At 39.7% G+C, this 17889-nt stretch overlaps 1 protein-coding gene across 1 annotated transcript; it reads left to right on the top strand.

Moving 5' to 3' along the window:
- Nucleotides 1-10759: 10759 nt before the first annotated feature.
- Nucleotides 10760-12431, top strand: LOC133868932 (WUSCHEL-related homeobox 9-like). Its single transcript, XM_062305927.1, has 4 exons — nucleotides 10760-10889; nucleotides 11004-11699; nucleotides 12097-12342; nucleotides 12394-12431. Exons 1-4 carry the CDS (start codon nucleotides 10760-10762, stop codon nucleotides 12429-12431), a joined length of 1110 nt encoding a protein of 369 aa, XP_062161911.1.
- The last annotated feature ends 5458 nt before the right edge of the window (nucleotides 12432-17889 follow it).

Below are 17889 nucleotides of genomic sequence, written 5' to 3'. Positions count from 1 at the left end.
TGGATCCAAGTCCACGATATTCCCCTAATATGCATGAACAAACACATGGGGCTCAAGATTGGAGAGTCCATTGGAAGAGTGGAGGAAGTGGACGTCACAGGAGAAGGAATAGGCTGGGGGAGGTGCCTACGGATCCGGGTCCAGGTTGACATCACCAAGCCTCTCGAAAGAGGTCGAGCTCTCGAGCTTAATGGGAAGATGGTATGGGCTAACTTTAGGTACGAAAAACTTCCACACTTCTGCTTCAGCTGTGGCTGCATCTTCCACAAGAACTTGCAGTGTAGTGAAAACAAGAGCCCCAAGCAGGGAACAGATCCTCCCCCAAAGCAATGGGGTACCTGGCTCCGGGCAGAAGACATGCGATTCAACCATGGATACTCGAGGCGTGGATGGAGGAGGGGGGGGAGCCCAACTGACACAGGTGAAACCAACCGGAGGGAAGGGGTGGTCGGAGGAAACTCAGGGGAAAAGTCTCAGTCACAGGAGGGAAGGGGAGCAACCTCGGATTTCCAGGGTACGGATCTTAACATAGAAAGGAGTGCTGACAACCTCGAGGACAGGAATGAGAAGAAAATCCTGCAGACCATACTGGGAAGAGAGCTTGGGGATTCCGAGACTGTGGAGATAGGACAGAAGCAAAGTCAAAGCCGGCGATGTGACTTCATGGAATTAATGCTTGCTGAGGACCAGATGGCTAAGGCTGATTATCCAGTGGTCACAGAGGGAGACAATGTCAAGGCTACGAAGGAAGTTCAGGAGAATGATCATATGATAAGATCAGGGCAGGTTGGGCTGGATACTGGGCCGGGTGGACAGGCACTGGAAGCCCCAACCCACGTCACTGGGCCTGAACCACTGACTGAGCACCAAATGGACTGCCCGCTTATCCTTTCGGAAGGAAATAAAAACGAGGAGAACTCTTCAGGTGATGGGCCCATCCGCAAGTGGAGACGCAAGGCTCGTGCACCTGCCACGGCCCTGGAACTGCAGAAGGCGGGTAAGAGGAACTACGAAGAGGCAGTGCTAACAGATGGAGGCAGTGACCATTCAGAGCAGGTTAAGAAGGGGAGGGTAGAGGCAGAGGAAGTACCGAACAAGGCTTGGGCGGAGGCTGGACACCAGCCCCGCCGGCCGCAATGAGTCTCCTTAGTTGGAACTGCCGGGGAATTGGGCACCCCCGGAAAGTTCGGGACCTTCACCAAATGGTGAGGGAGAGACGGCCCACCTTTGTGTTTCTTATGGAAACCATTTGCTCTAAACAGTACATGGATAACATTAGGAGGAAACTGGGGTTTGACAGCGTTCTTGCGGTTGATCCGGCTGGTAAGAGCGGTGGTCTAGCCTTTTTGTGGAATTCGGACTCTAACATAGAAGTGTATAACTATTCTAGAAGACATATTAATGTCATTATTAAAGACAGGGAGAATAACCCTTCATGGAAGCTCACGGGTTTCTATGGCAACCCGGATACATCTAGGAGAGCTGAGTCATGGGAACTTCTACAATTTCTGGACACCTGCCAGCCGACTCCATGGTTATGCGCGGGCGACTTCAATGAAATTGTAGAACAGGTGGAAAAGGAAGGCTGCAATAGCCGCAGGGAATCCCAGATGAATGGATTTCGGGAAGCCATCGAGTCCTGCCGCTTAAGTGACTTGGGATACTTGGGATCAATGTATACATGGTCCAACGGTAGGGTAGACGATTCCTTTACCAGGGAGAGACTTGACCGTGCCATGGCTAATCCGGAGTGGTGCTGTTTGTTCCCTTCTTTCTCTGTTTTGACTATGGCGGCCAGAACATCTGACCACAGCCCTATCTTGGTGAGTTTCTCTCTTCGTCAGAGGGACAGGCAGGATCAAGGCAGGCAGGATCAAGGCCGGACTCACAGGACTTTCAAATTTGAAGCTAGCTGGTTGAGTGACGGGGAGTGTGGGGAAGTTATAAGTGATGCCTGGAATAATGACAACTCTTTGGAAATCCCTTCCGAAGGGATTCAGAGGAGATTGGGCGACTATCAAAGGGCTTTGCTAAGCTGGAGTGGGCAGAAATTTGGTAAGGTAGAGGACGACATCAAGAGGAAATCCGAGCAACTGGCAGATCTACAACGAAACGAGTCCCCTGCATTGAGTACTCAGATCAGGGCCCTTAAAAAAGAAATTGAGGATCTTCTCGATTTCCAGGAACTGAAATGGAAGCAGAGGGCTAAACAGCACTGGCTTCGGTCAGGGGATAGGAATACAGCGTTTTTCCACTCTTGGGTCCAACATAGAAGGAAAATCAACTCCATTAGGAGTGTGACTGACGAGCAGGGCAGAGTCTGGAGGAAGAACAAAGACATTGGCAGGGTGTTTCTCAATTATTTTGAGGGACTTTTCACTTCTCAAAGTACGGGTTCGGTCGAGGAATGCACCAACCTGATTGGAACCAGAGTTACCGACGACATGAACAACAGGCTGCTGTACAATTTTACTGAGGAAGAAATTCAGAAAGCACTCTTCCAGATGCATCCCCTTAAATCCCCCGGCCCGGATGGTTACCCGGCAATTTTCTACCAGAAAAATTGGTCTACGGTGGGCAGAGAAGTATGCAAAGCTGTGCTGTTTTACCTAAGGGAGGGACATCTTGATGAGGAGATTAACAAGACCAACATTGTTCTCATTCCTAAGGTAAGCACTCCATCCAAACTTTCGGACTATAGGCCAATCAGCTTATGTAATGTCCTATACAAACTAATCTCCAAGGTTTTATCTAACCGGTTGAAACTAATCCTTCCGGACATTATTTCCCCTGAGCAAAGTGCTTTCGTCTCGGGCCGATTAATCTCCGATAACATCTTAGTGGCCTTTGAGACCCTTCATACTATGGCCACCAGACTTTCGAGGAAGGAGGGACATATGGCTATCAAGCTCGACATGAGCAAGGCCTATGACAGATTGGAGTGGGATTTCCTGGAGGCTATGCTCCGGAAGCTTGGTTTTGCGGACCGATGGGTCAAACTTATGATGATGTGTGTTCGGTCCGTTAGGTACTCCATCCTTATTAATGGCAGGCCCTGTGGGAGGATCGTTCCCTCGAGGGGCCTGAGACAAGGCGACCCCCTATCACCCTACCTATTCATTCTTTGCGCCGAGGCCCTTAGTTCCCTGATTCGTAATTCGGGAAGAGCTGGTGGAATCACTGGGGTTCCAATCTCCAGGGGGGGGACCCGTATACACCATCTTTTCTTCGCCGATGACAGCTTGTTGTTCTGTAAGGCCAATACCATTGAATGGGGTCATATCGAAGAAATTCTGGACCGCTATGAAAGGGCCTCAGGGTAGAAGATTAACAGGGAGAAGACTGCTATTTATTTTAGCAGGAATACCCCTCCAGGGACTCAAGATGAAATTCTGTCAAGGGTTAGTGCGACTCAAGTTCAAAGTTTTGAACGATACCTAGGACTACCGGCTTTAATTGGTCGGTCGAGGATATCTTCTTTCAATCATATCAAAGGAAGGATTTGGGCTAAACTTAATGGTTGGAAGGAAATTCCTTACACAAGCAGGGAAAGAGGTCCTGCTAAAGGCTGTTATCCAAGCAATACCTACATACACTATGAGTGTGTTCAGCCTTCCTAAAACCCTAACAAAAGAAATCAATTCTATTATGGGGAAATTCTGGTGGAGTTTCAAGGAGAACTTTAACAAGGTTGCATGGATGTCTTGGCAGAAAATGGGCCGGAGCAAGGATACGGGGGGCCTAGGCTACAGAGACCTTGAAAGCTTCAACAAGGCAATGCTCGCGAAGCAAGGCTGGAGGCTGCTGAATTGGCCGGACTCTCTGGCTGCCCGGGTTCTGAAGGAGAAATACTATCCGGGTGGAACTTTTTTGGAATCCAATCTTGGGAAGAGGCCCTCCTATGCATGGAGGAGTATTTGGCAAGCAAAACCCCTCCTGCAAGAGGGCCTCATATGGAGGGTGGGCAACGGATTGAGAATTGATTTGTGGAAGGACAAATGGATCCCCACTTCCCCCTACAAAATTCTTGATCCCGTTCGGATCATTCCTAATGAGGCTAAGGTTGCTGACATCATAGATCAGGAAGCCAACTGGTGGAACATCCCTCTTATTAAACAAATTTTCCCGGAGGAATCGGTGGAACAGATTTGCAGCATCCCTATTAACCCTCGCTCTCAGGAGGATAAACTTATCTGGGCAGGAACCAAGAACAACAGCTTCTCGGTTCGCAGCGCCTACCACCTAGAAGTGGAAAGAAGGGGAAGGGGAAGTTGGAGCACTTCCGGCCTCCAATCTGCTATCCCTATTTGGAGACGGCTATGGAATCTTAATCTACCTCGGTTCATCCTAATTTTCCTATGGAGAGCATGCAACAACATTCTACCTACAAAATCTAATCTATACAGAAGAAAGATTGTTACTGACCAGCTGTGCCCGATGTGCAACTCTGACGCAGAATCCAACGGGCATGTGCTCTGGAGATGCGATTCCGCCAAAGCCGTTTGGGGATGTTGTAGAGGTCCGATTCAGAAGACTTCGGTAGAGGCGGAGGACTTCTTTGACATCTTCGCAGCACTCTCAGTCAGATTGGGGGACAAGGACTTGGAGCTATTTGGGTCGATTGCTCACAAAATTTGGGCCCGGCGTAATAGGGTAGTCTTTGGGGGTTCTATTTTGCCCCCTCCTCTTCTGATCAAAGAAGCCACCGACACCATCGAAGATTTCAGGAAATCCCGCGAGAGCCACTCGGCTGAAGGGTCTGGAGGGCAGGCTTCGCATACCAGATGGGGGAGACCGGTGACAAACAGCATCAAGCTCAATTGGGATGCCGCGCTGGACAACCGGAAGAAAACCATGAGTATGGGCATTATCGCGAGGGATCACAGCGGGGAGGTGAAGGCGGCCATGTGTGACGCCATCCCCTATATCAGGGACCCAATCGTGGCAGAAGCCCTAGCGGCATGTCGCGCAGTGCAATTCGCCCATGACATAGGCGCCCAATCGGTGGAGCTGGAGGGAGATGCCCGCGAGGTCATCCTGGCCTTGGGAAGTTCTGTGGAGTCTGATTCCATGGTTGGGAACCTGATTCGCGAAGCCAAACACAAGCTTGAGAACTTCCCTTTCTGGAGAGTCTCTCACGTGAGACGTGAGGGAAACAGGGCTGCTTATGCTTTAGCTAAGTTTGCTACTTCTCATCAGTCTCATTATGTGTGGCTTAATGTCTGCCCCAGTTGGTTGTTGAGCATTGTAATTGAGGATTCTCATTAATGGAATATAATGTTCCTTTCAAAAAAAAAAAAAAAAAGTCTCACATGGGTTCTTTACTGGATGAGATTAAACTTTATAAGTGACTATATGGAGCTTCAAGTTAACTATATGTGGATCAATGACTATATTACAATTTGATTTCAAATTCTATCTTTTTGCGAAAACGTCTTAGAAAAGAAAAGAAAATAATAATGATTTATGTCCTATTATGACGGTTGGGCGGATTGAATTAAACAAACATTAAATAACAAAAAAAGTCATAAAATGATTCTTATCATAGATTTAGCCACCCTAAAATCATTTATATATATATATATATATATATATATATATATATATATATATATATATATATATATATTAAAGTTTAGTTCTTTTTCAACCTACTGACTATTTTGCAATAGATTTAAACACAAATATCTCAATCTTGTAGGATATATATGCATGATTTCACATCTTTAGAAGTTCAATATTTATAATATTGGTAGTATTATTGCAGAAACCATTAACCATTAAGGAAGCATTATTATACACATCCATTGGCAGAAGCAAACAGAAAAGTTTGCAAATAAATCATCTTTAGTTTTGAATGATAGATCGATCCTGAACTATGATTTGAAGCCAAACTTCATCGTCATCAAGTTTTAAACCAAAAACGAGAAACCCAAAACTCCAAATTCTATAATATTATACACAACAATTTACATAGAAAATAGTTCATTTATTACATGAATCCAGAAAATATCCCACAATTAAAACAAACCTTATCTTAGATCTTGTGTCATTCAAAAGATCGAGACCTTTTAATTATAATGAAAATATTTAAAGTTTTTTCATACGATGATTTGAAATTTGAGACCTTTTTGGGCAAAAGTCTTCCATCTTCAAAAAGAAAAATCTTAGATCGATGGACTAAATTTGTTATTTGTTCTGGAAACTTGCTATAGATCTTCCTTTGGTCATTTTCCCATCTTTCAACTTTTTAAAATTATCATTGGATCTATGGGCCTATATGGGTCTTCTACACGAGCCCCATAAATCTAACTGTAATGCACCAATCACTCCTCTTAATTATTTGTTTCCTTATTTGATTTGAACATTAAAGGGACACTTGACATTAGTTTAAACTGTCACTTATCACAATTCTAACCTATTCTCCTAAAGGGTTCTGCATTTATATGTATGTACAGATATATACATATGTCTGTACATGTATATGGTCTCTCAAAAATTCTCCATTAGTTGAAAGCAATGGAGGCCTAAGCATAGAGCATAGAACAATTTTGCCATAAAATTAGATATATACCTTCATATATATGAGTTGTTCAAGGTATTTTGTGGCCCCAGAAGCCTACAAAACAAATTTTACATGCGTAAAAGCCTAAAAGAAAATAAAATTACAAAAAGACACCCTCTTATATTATTTAATTTTGTATTTGCTAAATTGCTAATATTATACATGCAATTCGTGTTAAAGCGTCTTCAGTACTGCCAAAAATGATCCGGATTCCAGCTCTTATGTTAAGAAGACTAATGATTGAAGGTCTGATTGTAATAAATTTGAAATTTCAGATTAGACAATATTGACAAAAAAAATTAATTTAGGAATTAATTAATTTAAAATTGACATCAAACTTTCGGATATATCATTTATTGTCCTTAATTTATAATCATTATAAACTGGAGAGCATGTGTACATACCTAATATTTATTGGACCAAAGAAAAAGATAAGGTCACTTGATCCTATTGAGATGTGTTATTTGTACGTATTTTTTTGTACATACATGTATATTTAGTATGAGATTTATGTATGTAGGACCAGTACAAAGGAATTGAGAAGGGGATGGAGAAATGGTACTATGGACCCGAATAGAATGGGCTTGTCCCACATCACCAAGGAGTGAACGAGTTCTTAAGCACCACAGGGTCGCCTTTCGGTCAACAATTGCCTAGATAAAATACTTTTGTGAGTCTCGTCTAGGAACCTTTCATTTACCCCCTAATTTTTCATCATTTTTGCAATCGTACCCTCAAGCTATAAAAAGTTGCAATATCGGGTCGCCATATTTAAAAAGCTTGCAATATCACTCTTCTGTTAAAATTTAATGTCAAATCCTAGCAAATGAAGTCAAAATCCTGAAACACTCCACCCTCCTTTTTTTAAAAATAAAAAATAAAAATTAGAGCACAAGTGGTGGGCCACCCATCTGACTCTTTTTTGTTATGTTATGTTCTTCCTCTTTTTTTTAAGGAAAAAAAAAAATTAATTTTTAAATAAAGGGTAGTTTTATATTTTTGAAAGTTTTACAGGGTATAATGGACATTTCACCTATATATCATTTGATTTAATCATAAACTCTAACAGTATGAGTGACATTGCAAAGTTTTCAAATATGGTGTTGGGAATAATACCATTTAGATTGGCCCATCCTTAGAATTATAGGCCTTTGGGTCAATACTGGCCCAAGAAGATTAATAATAGAACTCCCGGGACAGTTGAAAAATAAATATTTGATTTCTAAATATCAAGCATGTGTTCGTGTGCAACAAAGTATCTTAAATACGAAAAATAAAAGGGACAAAATATTTAGTAGAAACTCTGTGAAGAGAAAAACCACTCCGGGGCAGCCAAACCCATGAAATCCACTATCCAAAGACAAGACAAGTTACAAAACACTCGTACTCACAAAACTTATTGCAGTAGTCATACATTTAACTATAACACGAAGTCCATCGTGAATGTTTCCCAACCAAGTCTCCTACTTGAAGGGGTCTTTGATGGAATCATTTACCTTAAGGCCGACTCCTAAGAAAAACTTCACACGAACAAAGAGCACACACCGGTAACAGCTAGAGAGCTAGCGGATATTCAATTCTCCCTAAACACCCTTTCTAAGCACTATTGAATTCTATACTGAATTCTTAACAATAACAAGCCTAGAGCCATCTATTTATAGGTTTATAAAAAACCTAATTCTGCTCAAAATCGGACTTTGGCGAGTTGGCGTCTGGACAAAAGTTAGCCTTGTCCGAATGGTCTTTTGCAATCGTCTTTCCAGAATAACGCAATTCTTCCAATAATAGGACCACGTCTGGACGGCTTGGTCGAGCTTTCGGACCGTCTTCACTATCACTCATTTCTACGTCCGTAAAGGAAACCAGGAATATTCTGGAATGATGTGTAGCATCCGGACGTGTTGTGGACGTCTTGCAGAAACTTTCCAAACAGTGTCGACTGAAATGTAACTCCGTGTAGAACTTAGAGTAGCTTGGCCTAGCGTCCGAACGGTGTTACTCTGACGTTCGGACTTCTTCAACGCTAAAAGCTTCTAGATACTGCGGAGCGTCCGGACACCTTCAAAGACCCGTCCGGATGGTTGCACAGGAACCGACTATTCTGACTTGGAAATTGCATGGAATCTTCATGAACATCTTCTATAAACTTGTGACCAACACATGGCATGAAATGAGACACTGTCTATATTAAATGAAGACTCTGAATAGAACCGAAAATCCTGTTTAAAAAGCAACCGCTACATAAAGTGTTTTTGTCAACCATATAAAATACTAACAACAGTCCTATCTAGGGACATAGAAATTAAGCAGTTAAGACAGCAAGACTCTTGGGAAAGTCTTGTCTCGGGAGGTAGACATGAAGACAGCTAGCCAAGCCCCGGGATAAGCATGTCCCGGGGACTTAGTCATCAACCCTAATCAAGGAAGGAGTCTCAACCTGGATTTCATGGGAGCGCACTCAGCTCGGGAAAATCGGGATTGAGGATAAATCCCAAATTTGTCGCCAAAGATCTCGCTTTGAGGTTTATAAGGAAAGAATCCTGAGATTTGAGGGAAGAAGAGCCAGAGTCTAGATCAGACCCTGATGGTGCTTGAAAGCCAAATAGGGCAAAACCCTAGCAGTAAGGGTGCTCATCACGCAGCCTATAAATAGGCTCATACTCCAGGCACAAATACAGAATGAAATTTTTGGATTAAGCAGACTCTTTTTCTTAAAAGCTAACTTAGGCATTAGAGTGAGATCCCCGGAATGGTCTCCTAACTCTACTTGTTTTACATGATTATTGAAAAATTAAAAAATATTTTAAGAGTTTGTTATTTTATGGTTTAAAAAGTGACTAAATAAAACCTTTTAAAGTAAATTTTTAAAATTAAATTTAAAAAACTTATGAAGAGGCCATTGTCCCTTCTCAACGTACAAAATTACAGATATGGACAAGCCCACTAGGTAGCTGCCGATGCTTCTTATAATTAATATATAACTTGTTTCGTGACATTTCTTGCCTTTTCAATCTGTACAGATGAAGTTAACATCGTAAAACTCATTGATGACATAAAACAAAGTGATTTAAGGAATCATTTCTCCATGTACAGACCCTAATAAAACTCCCAAGTTTTTTTTTTTTTTTTTTTGACAATTATTCATGGTCTAGCTCACTATATAATTCATGTAACTGATTAATTAAATTATGAATTGAAAATCTGAGAGATCTTAGAAAAAAAAAAAAAAAAAAAAAAAAAAAAAAAAAAAAAAAAAAAAAAAACTCGAATACATATACATAATAAATAATGACCCTCGAGTCAATCCAAAACACAGCTTAGTTTGGGCAGAATAAGCAAGGGCTGCAATTATTATCCCACCACCGCATTCCAATCGATCTCTACGTGCCCTTCTTGACTTTCAAACACCCCCACCCCGTATTTATTCCTGCAACAACCGCTTCCATTAGAATAATCCCACACTTTACTTCGACTCGATCGGCCTTCACCCTCCCATTAATATACGCTGCGAGCAACCCAAATGACCAAAAGAATTCGAATCAATCCTCTCCACAGAAATCTAAAAAGAAAGATGAAAAAGAAAGAGACAGACTGATCAGATCACAGAGCCTCCCCCACTTCTCTAAAGCTATAAAAACCTTTTGCATTTACATCTTCTCTGCCATCTCTGTAGAAGATTCTAATTAAGCCCCCAGCATGTTTTCCTTTTCATGTTCCCCTTGCTTCTCTTCCGGGGGGAAATGGATTCTACTTTGAGTTGAAGGAAGGGATGGGGGGAATGGTACTCTCTCATCTTTATCTTTCTCCCCTGGCCTTTCTATTTATTTGGCTTTCCTTTCTTGTATATCCTTTCACAGGCGATTCCTGTTGTGGGTTTCGTCTATTTTATATCTTGAACTTCTTTTTTTTTTTTTTTTTTCATTTTTATCTTTTCTTTGGGAGATGGGAGGGACAGTTTATTAGTTTTTTTTTTTTTTTTTTCTTTTAATATAATATACACTAATTTAATTATGGTGTACACTTTGGTAGGTGTGGATCAGGGCCATCAGGCTATAAGAGAAGTCATGTTCATGTTCAGTTCCAAAAACAAGAGCAACAAAAGGGCTACTAATTACTGTTGTTTCTCTTTTGGTTGGCTGCTTAATTAGCCATCTAGCTTACATTTAGACCATCATCGTCATCATCTTCATCATCATGGCTTCATCTAACAGACACTGGCCTAGCATGTTCAAGTCCAAGCCCTGCAACTCCCACCACCAATGGCAGCATGACATCAACTCCTCTCTAATCTCAAGTGGGTGCAACAGAAACCCTTATACTTCAGGTAATCCTATTCTTCTTGCCCTACATGGACTGAAGTTGGATTTAAACTTGAAAAAAATGTGAGTTTTTTTATGAAATTTTATTATTGATAAGAATATCTATATATCTTATTCAGTTACTGGGTGTGAAGAACGCACGCCGGAGCCAAAGCCGAGGTGGAATCCGAAGCCGGAGCAAATTCGCATACTTGAAGCAATTTTCAACTCCGGCATGGTGAACCCTCCAAGAGACGAGATAAGGAAGATCAGAGCTCAATTGCAGGAGTACGGTCAAGTCGGTGACGCCAACGTCTTCTACTGGTTCCAGAACCGGAAATCAAGAAGCAAGCACAAGCTCCGCCATCTCCAAAACTCAAAAAGCCAAAACAACCCTCCAGCTGTCACTACCGCGCCTTCATCGTCGTCATCCTCTTCCGAGAGATCATCGCCCAAAGCACACTACAAGAACACCGCCTCGATGGGCTTTCCAAATGTTTCGAATTCTCAAAATGTGTCGGCCAACCATGCCTATTTCCAGTCCCACAGTGAGATTTTTCCCGATCCTTTCTTCTTCCCGGTGCAACAGGCCGGAGGGTTTTCCTTTTCTGAGCTGTCAAATGTGGTTCAAGCACCCGAGAACACGGTTGGACCTTGCACCAGTCTCTTGCTCAGTGAGATAATGAACCATGGAGCTTCAAAGAAAGATCAAGAAGGGAAAGCCATGAAAGTCCATGATCATCATCAGCTGGATTCTACTGTGACCACTCACACTGTTATCCCTCCCTCCACAACTACGGCCGCTACTGTTCCATCCCCCATCAGTCAAATTCAAGGTAAAAAGTTCATCTTTATTATAAGCTAATGATAGCGAGATTCAACCATTAGATCAATAAAGACCCTGATCAGAAAAAAAGACCCTAATTTTTCCACTTAGCTTAAACAAGTTACAATGGAATATATGTTTTTCCTTGTTAATACAAAAATACACAAGCACATCCGATTAGGTGATGGACGTGATAGATGTATGAGCTTTTTGGTACGGACGGGGAAAGGACATGTTTGTCATATTAGGAATAGAGCGAGGATCATTTTATCTTTAGGGTCCGGGATTTGCGGTCTCTGTCTAGATGGACGTGTGCATGGCTTGGCATTTTAGTCTTTCCTGGTTGACTGTTCGTGGGTTAGTTTGACATACAAATTTTGAGAAGACGATTTCGTATATAATTACAGGTGTAGGGGAACTGGGTGCACCGGCTAAATCGACGGTCTTCATTAACGATGTGGCCTTCGAGGTGGCGGCAGGGTCTTTCAACGTGCGCGAGGCTTTCGGCGATGATGCGGTGCTAATTCACTCCTCGGGTCAGCCCGTTCTCACCAACGAGTGGGGCGTCACCCTCCAGTCACTCCAGCACGGCGCATTCTATTATCTGGTGCGCACCCCCTCATATTATGTGATCATGCGCCTTAATTGTTTCTGTAACTGTATAAGGTTTCGGTATTAATGTGTATTAATTCTTGGGTTTGCAGATTTAGAAGTGTGGAAGCTGAAGAGATGGGGTTGCTAGCTATGGTTCCTGTGCTCTTATCTGTCTCATGTCTCTGTTGTTTCGATCTCCTTCTTTTATTAGGGTTGAAATTAATTAGGCCTTGTTTGGATAATATGAAAATTTGTGGACCAGTGTTTTTTAAGTTTCTTAATTATTAAAGCAATTTAAATGGAATTTGCCCTTGTTTAATTATATATATATATATATATATATATATTCATGCGTATGGTATGAACATATGCAATAAATGCATGTGAACCCACATCCAAACGAGGTGATATCATTCTCACAAATTCCGCCAGCTTATGGGTACTAGCTTGCTTATTCTTCAAGGCACACGAACTGATTCTTATGCATTTCCTATACTACCACTCAACCTAGCTATATTTAGCACCTCTTGTAATTATTTGGGGAAAATTTTGGGAAGAGGTGAGGGCTTGCCGGAACCACCTGCCGATGGCTGAAAGATTTTGCAGCTTCTGGATAACGTATGAAACAATTGGTACCCGTCCGAGTTATAATAATTGTTGTTAGGGTTACTACAACTTTATGTAGCATTCATTTTTATAAGATTTGTAAACTAATTAACACGTGAGCTTTTAATTAAGAAAATTGTAGTACTAAAAACCTCAAGCATTTTCCTATGACAACTTACGATTAGCTTTGAAGAGGAACGCTAAAGCTCTTTTTAGTGTTCTTTTAGTGTCTATCTGAAATGACATAAATGTGATAAATACATTAAAAAATTGAATCAATATCATCTAAAATGATTATTACATTTATGTCATTCTAAATGGATACTAGAAGAACACTAAAAGGAACGTACTCTAGGATTCCTCAACCTTGAAATTACTTGATTAAAACTTTTGTGGATTACATCATTTTCTTACACAAAGATCATCTTAATACATGCACATGCATCCATCTATGTATGCCAAAAAATCTAAGGAAAGGACCTAGCTATATATCACTCGTGCAAAAGTCAAGATTTTAATTGTCGAAATTAGAAACATAAATCCTTGTTTTTACCAAAGAGATAAAATTCATTACACTTTCGAAACAATTTCCAATAAAATTTCTAACATCATATCTAACATTAATATAGGTGAAGTGCTTTATGAAGCGGCTGATGAATCTAGTAAAATTAAGTATATTAAAAAATGATGTGTTTGATATATATATATATAGCCGCGACGTGTTTTCTTAGGGGGAGATTGCACAATGGTCAAACCTCACCAGACACTAAGACAGGTTCTTTCACCGATCGAGTCGATGGACGACGCGTTATATTTACTTTCCACTCTACGAATGAGTTTAAATAGGGAGGTCCCAATTTTATGGTCAAAAACTTTTGGAGACCCAAGTACTGTTGTCTTTTTGTCCCTCAATGTGTGATTTTTTTTTTTTTTTTTACCGAAGCCAACGACATTCGAGCGAAGCGAAACAGAGAATGTGTGGTGTATATATCTTCCCTCAGCTCGCAGCGATGGCCGTATATTCGATCTGTTCCTTCCTAGCTATAATCAGATAAATGAAATATAAGCATGTAGGAGGAGGAGAGGAATAACAATGCACGATGCCTTTAAATTGTCCTATTAGTGCATATATAGTAATATTTTTACCTAAGTTTTTTGGAATTAGCAAATAATATAATTGATTATAGCAGGAGATTGTGAAAGTCCACTAATTAGATCTATTTGATCAGATAAATATTTAATTTAGATAAATTCCGTTTACAATTATTAGCATTTTTCTTAAAGATATTTCACATTATGCATGCATAATAAATACCGGAGATATAAATAGGGTTTTATTAGCGTAAGGTACATAAAAAGGTGAGTAAAAATAATAATAAGGCACTCATGGAATTACGCTGTCTGATCCCATCAGTGCTGCTATTTTAAACCGTATCTTGCTTGCACGAATCAGATGACCTGACCCAAAACGGAAAAGCGCTGATGTTTGAAGACGATGAGCAGTTGTTTATAGGCATTTAATGGGGGCGGGTTAAATCTTCGAATCCCGGCTGCAGCTGATCATCTGAAAATATATATATATATATATATATATATATATATATATATATATATATATATATATATATATATATGAGATAGGAGTGGTCAACTGTAGCTGAGTGGTTCAGATTATTTACGTGCACACTGGCGCGAACAGTGTTTTACTATAACTCCGATTTGATTGAGCGATTTGGATATGTCGAAAAGGATGGATGTCCCCAAAATTCCTCTCTACGTCACGCCTTTAACTGTGTTTTGCATGAACCATCACGTTTGATAATCATGACCATAAAGACCCCCATACACTGGAACCCATCTGTGTCTGAACTCTGAAGAAGATCGAAGAAGAAGACACAGATCTTTGTTTGGAATCCGGAGATTCGAAGAAGAGAGAGAGAGAGAGAGAGACTTTCAGACGTGAACATGGCAGATAGGAGTACTAGAAATAGTTACGTGGCATGAGATAAGTGGGCGGATGCCCCATCTGCGTGTGATCCCACGAGGGGGATTAGGTATTGGAATAGTCATCTAGATGGGATTGTTCTTGTCCTTCAGATTTGAGGACCGTATAATATATGCATTGTACTTTGTTTTTTTGGAAGAACATGTGTATTACAAATCATTTGATATTAGAAAATCGCAGTCTTAACCTTGGATTGGGATATATAATAATTATTTGGCTGAATTGTTAACAATTTGATAATTAATAAGATTATTTTGGGTCATTTCAAATTAAATAAAGATAAATGCTAGAGGTATTAAATCTTTTCTAAAAAGATTAGTACCAAGATGATGTAGACATTATTTATTGGAGATGATCAAAACAATTAAAGAAAAAGAAATGTTAGGGATACCAATAAATAAGGTCTACATCATCTTTGTACCCATCTATTTGTAAAAAATTTGGCACCCCTAACATTTCTCTTAAATAAACAGTATCAAATTTATGGTTAAGATTTAAAATTGGTGCATTTAATGGTATGGATGTATATGCGGGCAGATATTAATCATCAGCATTCGCTATATGCACATGCAGATGCGGTTAGCAAAAACCACTATTTGCACGTGTAGGTGCATATAGCTATTTTTAGCCGCATCCGAATAGTACCCTTTATATATAATGTATTTTTTTATATATATACATATATATTATAGTTAATCTATTCAACATCCACTTATGAATGTTTTATATTTAGACAATTTATGTATTTTATATTATGAATTTGTAATATTATTTTTTTTAGAGAACTTCACTTATAACCTTTGATCTTTCATTAGTACTTTTGAAAAAATGTACCCAAACTTTAAAAGCGTCAATTTAGGATATCTATCTTTCAATTTTTTTTTTTTCAATTTCAACCATCTTTTAGAATTTTTCGTAAAATCATGTCAAAATTTTCATAATATTTCTCTCTTTTTTTAAGGAAAAAAAAGAAAAAAAAATTACTAGGATTTAGGTATTGGTCAGAATTTAACGGAATTTATTAAAATACCCATGTCTGAATCTTTGAAAAATTTTATAATTTTTTTTTAAAAAAAAATACAAGGGTATTTTGGAAATTTTAATAGGATTTAACGAAGAAATTCTAACGGATGGTTGAAATTGAAAAAAATTGAAAGATATATACCTTAAATTGACACTTTTTAAAGTTTGGGTACTTTTTTTCAAAAGTTATAGAAAGATCAAGAGTTATAAATGAAGTTTTTCCTCTTTATTTTTTGTTTTTGTTTTTTTATGTTGGATTTATCATTTATGTTTTTCATATTTGCTTGATTGTTATACTCATTGAATCATGGCTAAAAAACATAAAGATGTTTCTTGTGAGCATTAATTACTATGAATATTTTGAGGTCGAATCCGTCATCCTTTTTTTTTTTCTTTTTTCTTTTTTCTTTTCTTTCTCCGTTCTACATATTTTCCATGTTGCATTATATTTTCAAAACAAGCCCAAAAAATTGAAAATCGGTAAAAAATTATTTTTAAAATAGCCTATTACCTATTTACGGAAAGCGAATAATAACTGTAATAACCGCAAAGATGCAGATAATTAAAAAAGGACGCTGGTGCGGATATCTAAAAGTGATATCTGCATTTTACAGATGTGGGTGCAAATATTATAAACAACTACATCCGCATGTACACACATATCTAACGGTGTATATAAAATCAATGTTGACAAGTCTTTTAAAAAATTTAAATAATGAGAAATCATCTACATCGTTAAATGCCTAAATTAAAAACTTTAAATCTTAACCATGAAATTGAGAGGATCTTTGTCCAGTAATTTGGGCAAATAATATGAGAGACTTCATATAGGACTCACCTGCTCAGGCAGGTAACTGAATAGTGGATACCTCAAAATTTATTTGAAAAGTTACGTCCTATATGAGGTTTCTCATATTACCTGTCTAAATTACTAGCAATTCAAACAGGTAAGTAGTGTAGATCCTTCTTCCTTCATAGTGGGGAATAATATCTCTCCATTTCATTTGGAGAGAATCCCGAGTACTGCTTTATTCCATAGTTTAAAGTACGTTTGGCATTGCCTGATTTCGCAAACAAAATACGATTTTAAACCAAATCGTAGAAAATGTATCTTTTGGAAGGGTTTTTTTTTATTAATAATAAAAAAAAAACTGCGTTTTCAAATCGTACATTTTAAAATCATAATTTTTTAAATCGCACTTTTTAAAATCACGAATTCAAATATTGCCTAAAAACTCCTTGTCCTGTAATCTTTGTTACCTTTCTAGAGAGAGAACGTCTAAAGTTTCTAGAGAGAGGGAGAGAAAAATCGTGAGCTTTGTTCACCGCGGGGGGTTGGGGAGGCTTCACGTCTCCCCTTCCTGGTGCCGGTCTTATCCCTAGCCCGTAAGGGCTAGAGTGGCTTTTGTCATTTCATTGGTCTCTAGTGGTGGATGTTTTGTTCTCCCAACCTTAGGGTTGTAGAGCTGTGGTCCTTTCCGGAATTAGATCCGGTGAGGTTGGTATTTTCTTTCGTTGTTTTGTCTTTGTATTTGTTGTTGTTGGTGCAAACAGAAGGATTTACAGGCTCTGGCTTGTGGGAATGGCGGATGTCGGTGGATCTTCGGTGGAGTTGTGCTTTACTGCTAGATATATAAGCCTCGGCTGGGTGTTCATCGATTAGGAGCTTTTCTTTAGTGGTCGCCGGCCTCCTCCGGTCATGGTAGTCACTCGATGGGGCTATGCGGCTCTTTCTTGTGCAGCGCATGGCCAGCACGCGCCGGAGAGCGTCCTCCCTGGGATAGCATGTGAGGGTCACAGTTTGCATATCCAACTTCGTTTATTGTCGTTTTGAGTTTTTGGAGGTCGTTTGATGCTGGAAAGGTTCTCGGAATAGGCGCGTGATCTACACGCACTGAGCTCCGACGGCGGTTCTCCTGGTGCTAGTTTTCATATTTTTTTCTGTTTGTATTTGTACTTTCTTGTATCATTG

Source organism: Alnus glutinosa, chromosome 5 (assembly GCF_958979055.1).
Source record: "Alnus glutinosa chromosome 5, dhAlnGlut1.1, whole genome shotgun sequence".
NCBI lineage: Eukaryota > Viridiplantae > Streptophyta > Magnoliopsida > Fagales > Betulaceae > Alnus > Alnus glutinosa.
This window is presented reverse-complemented; position numbering and strand designations above follow the sequence as displayed.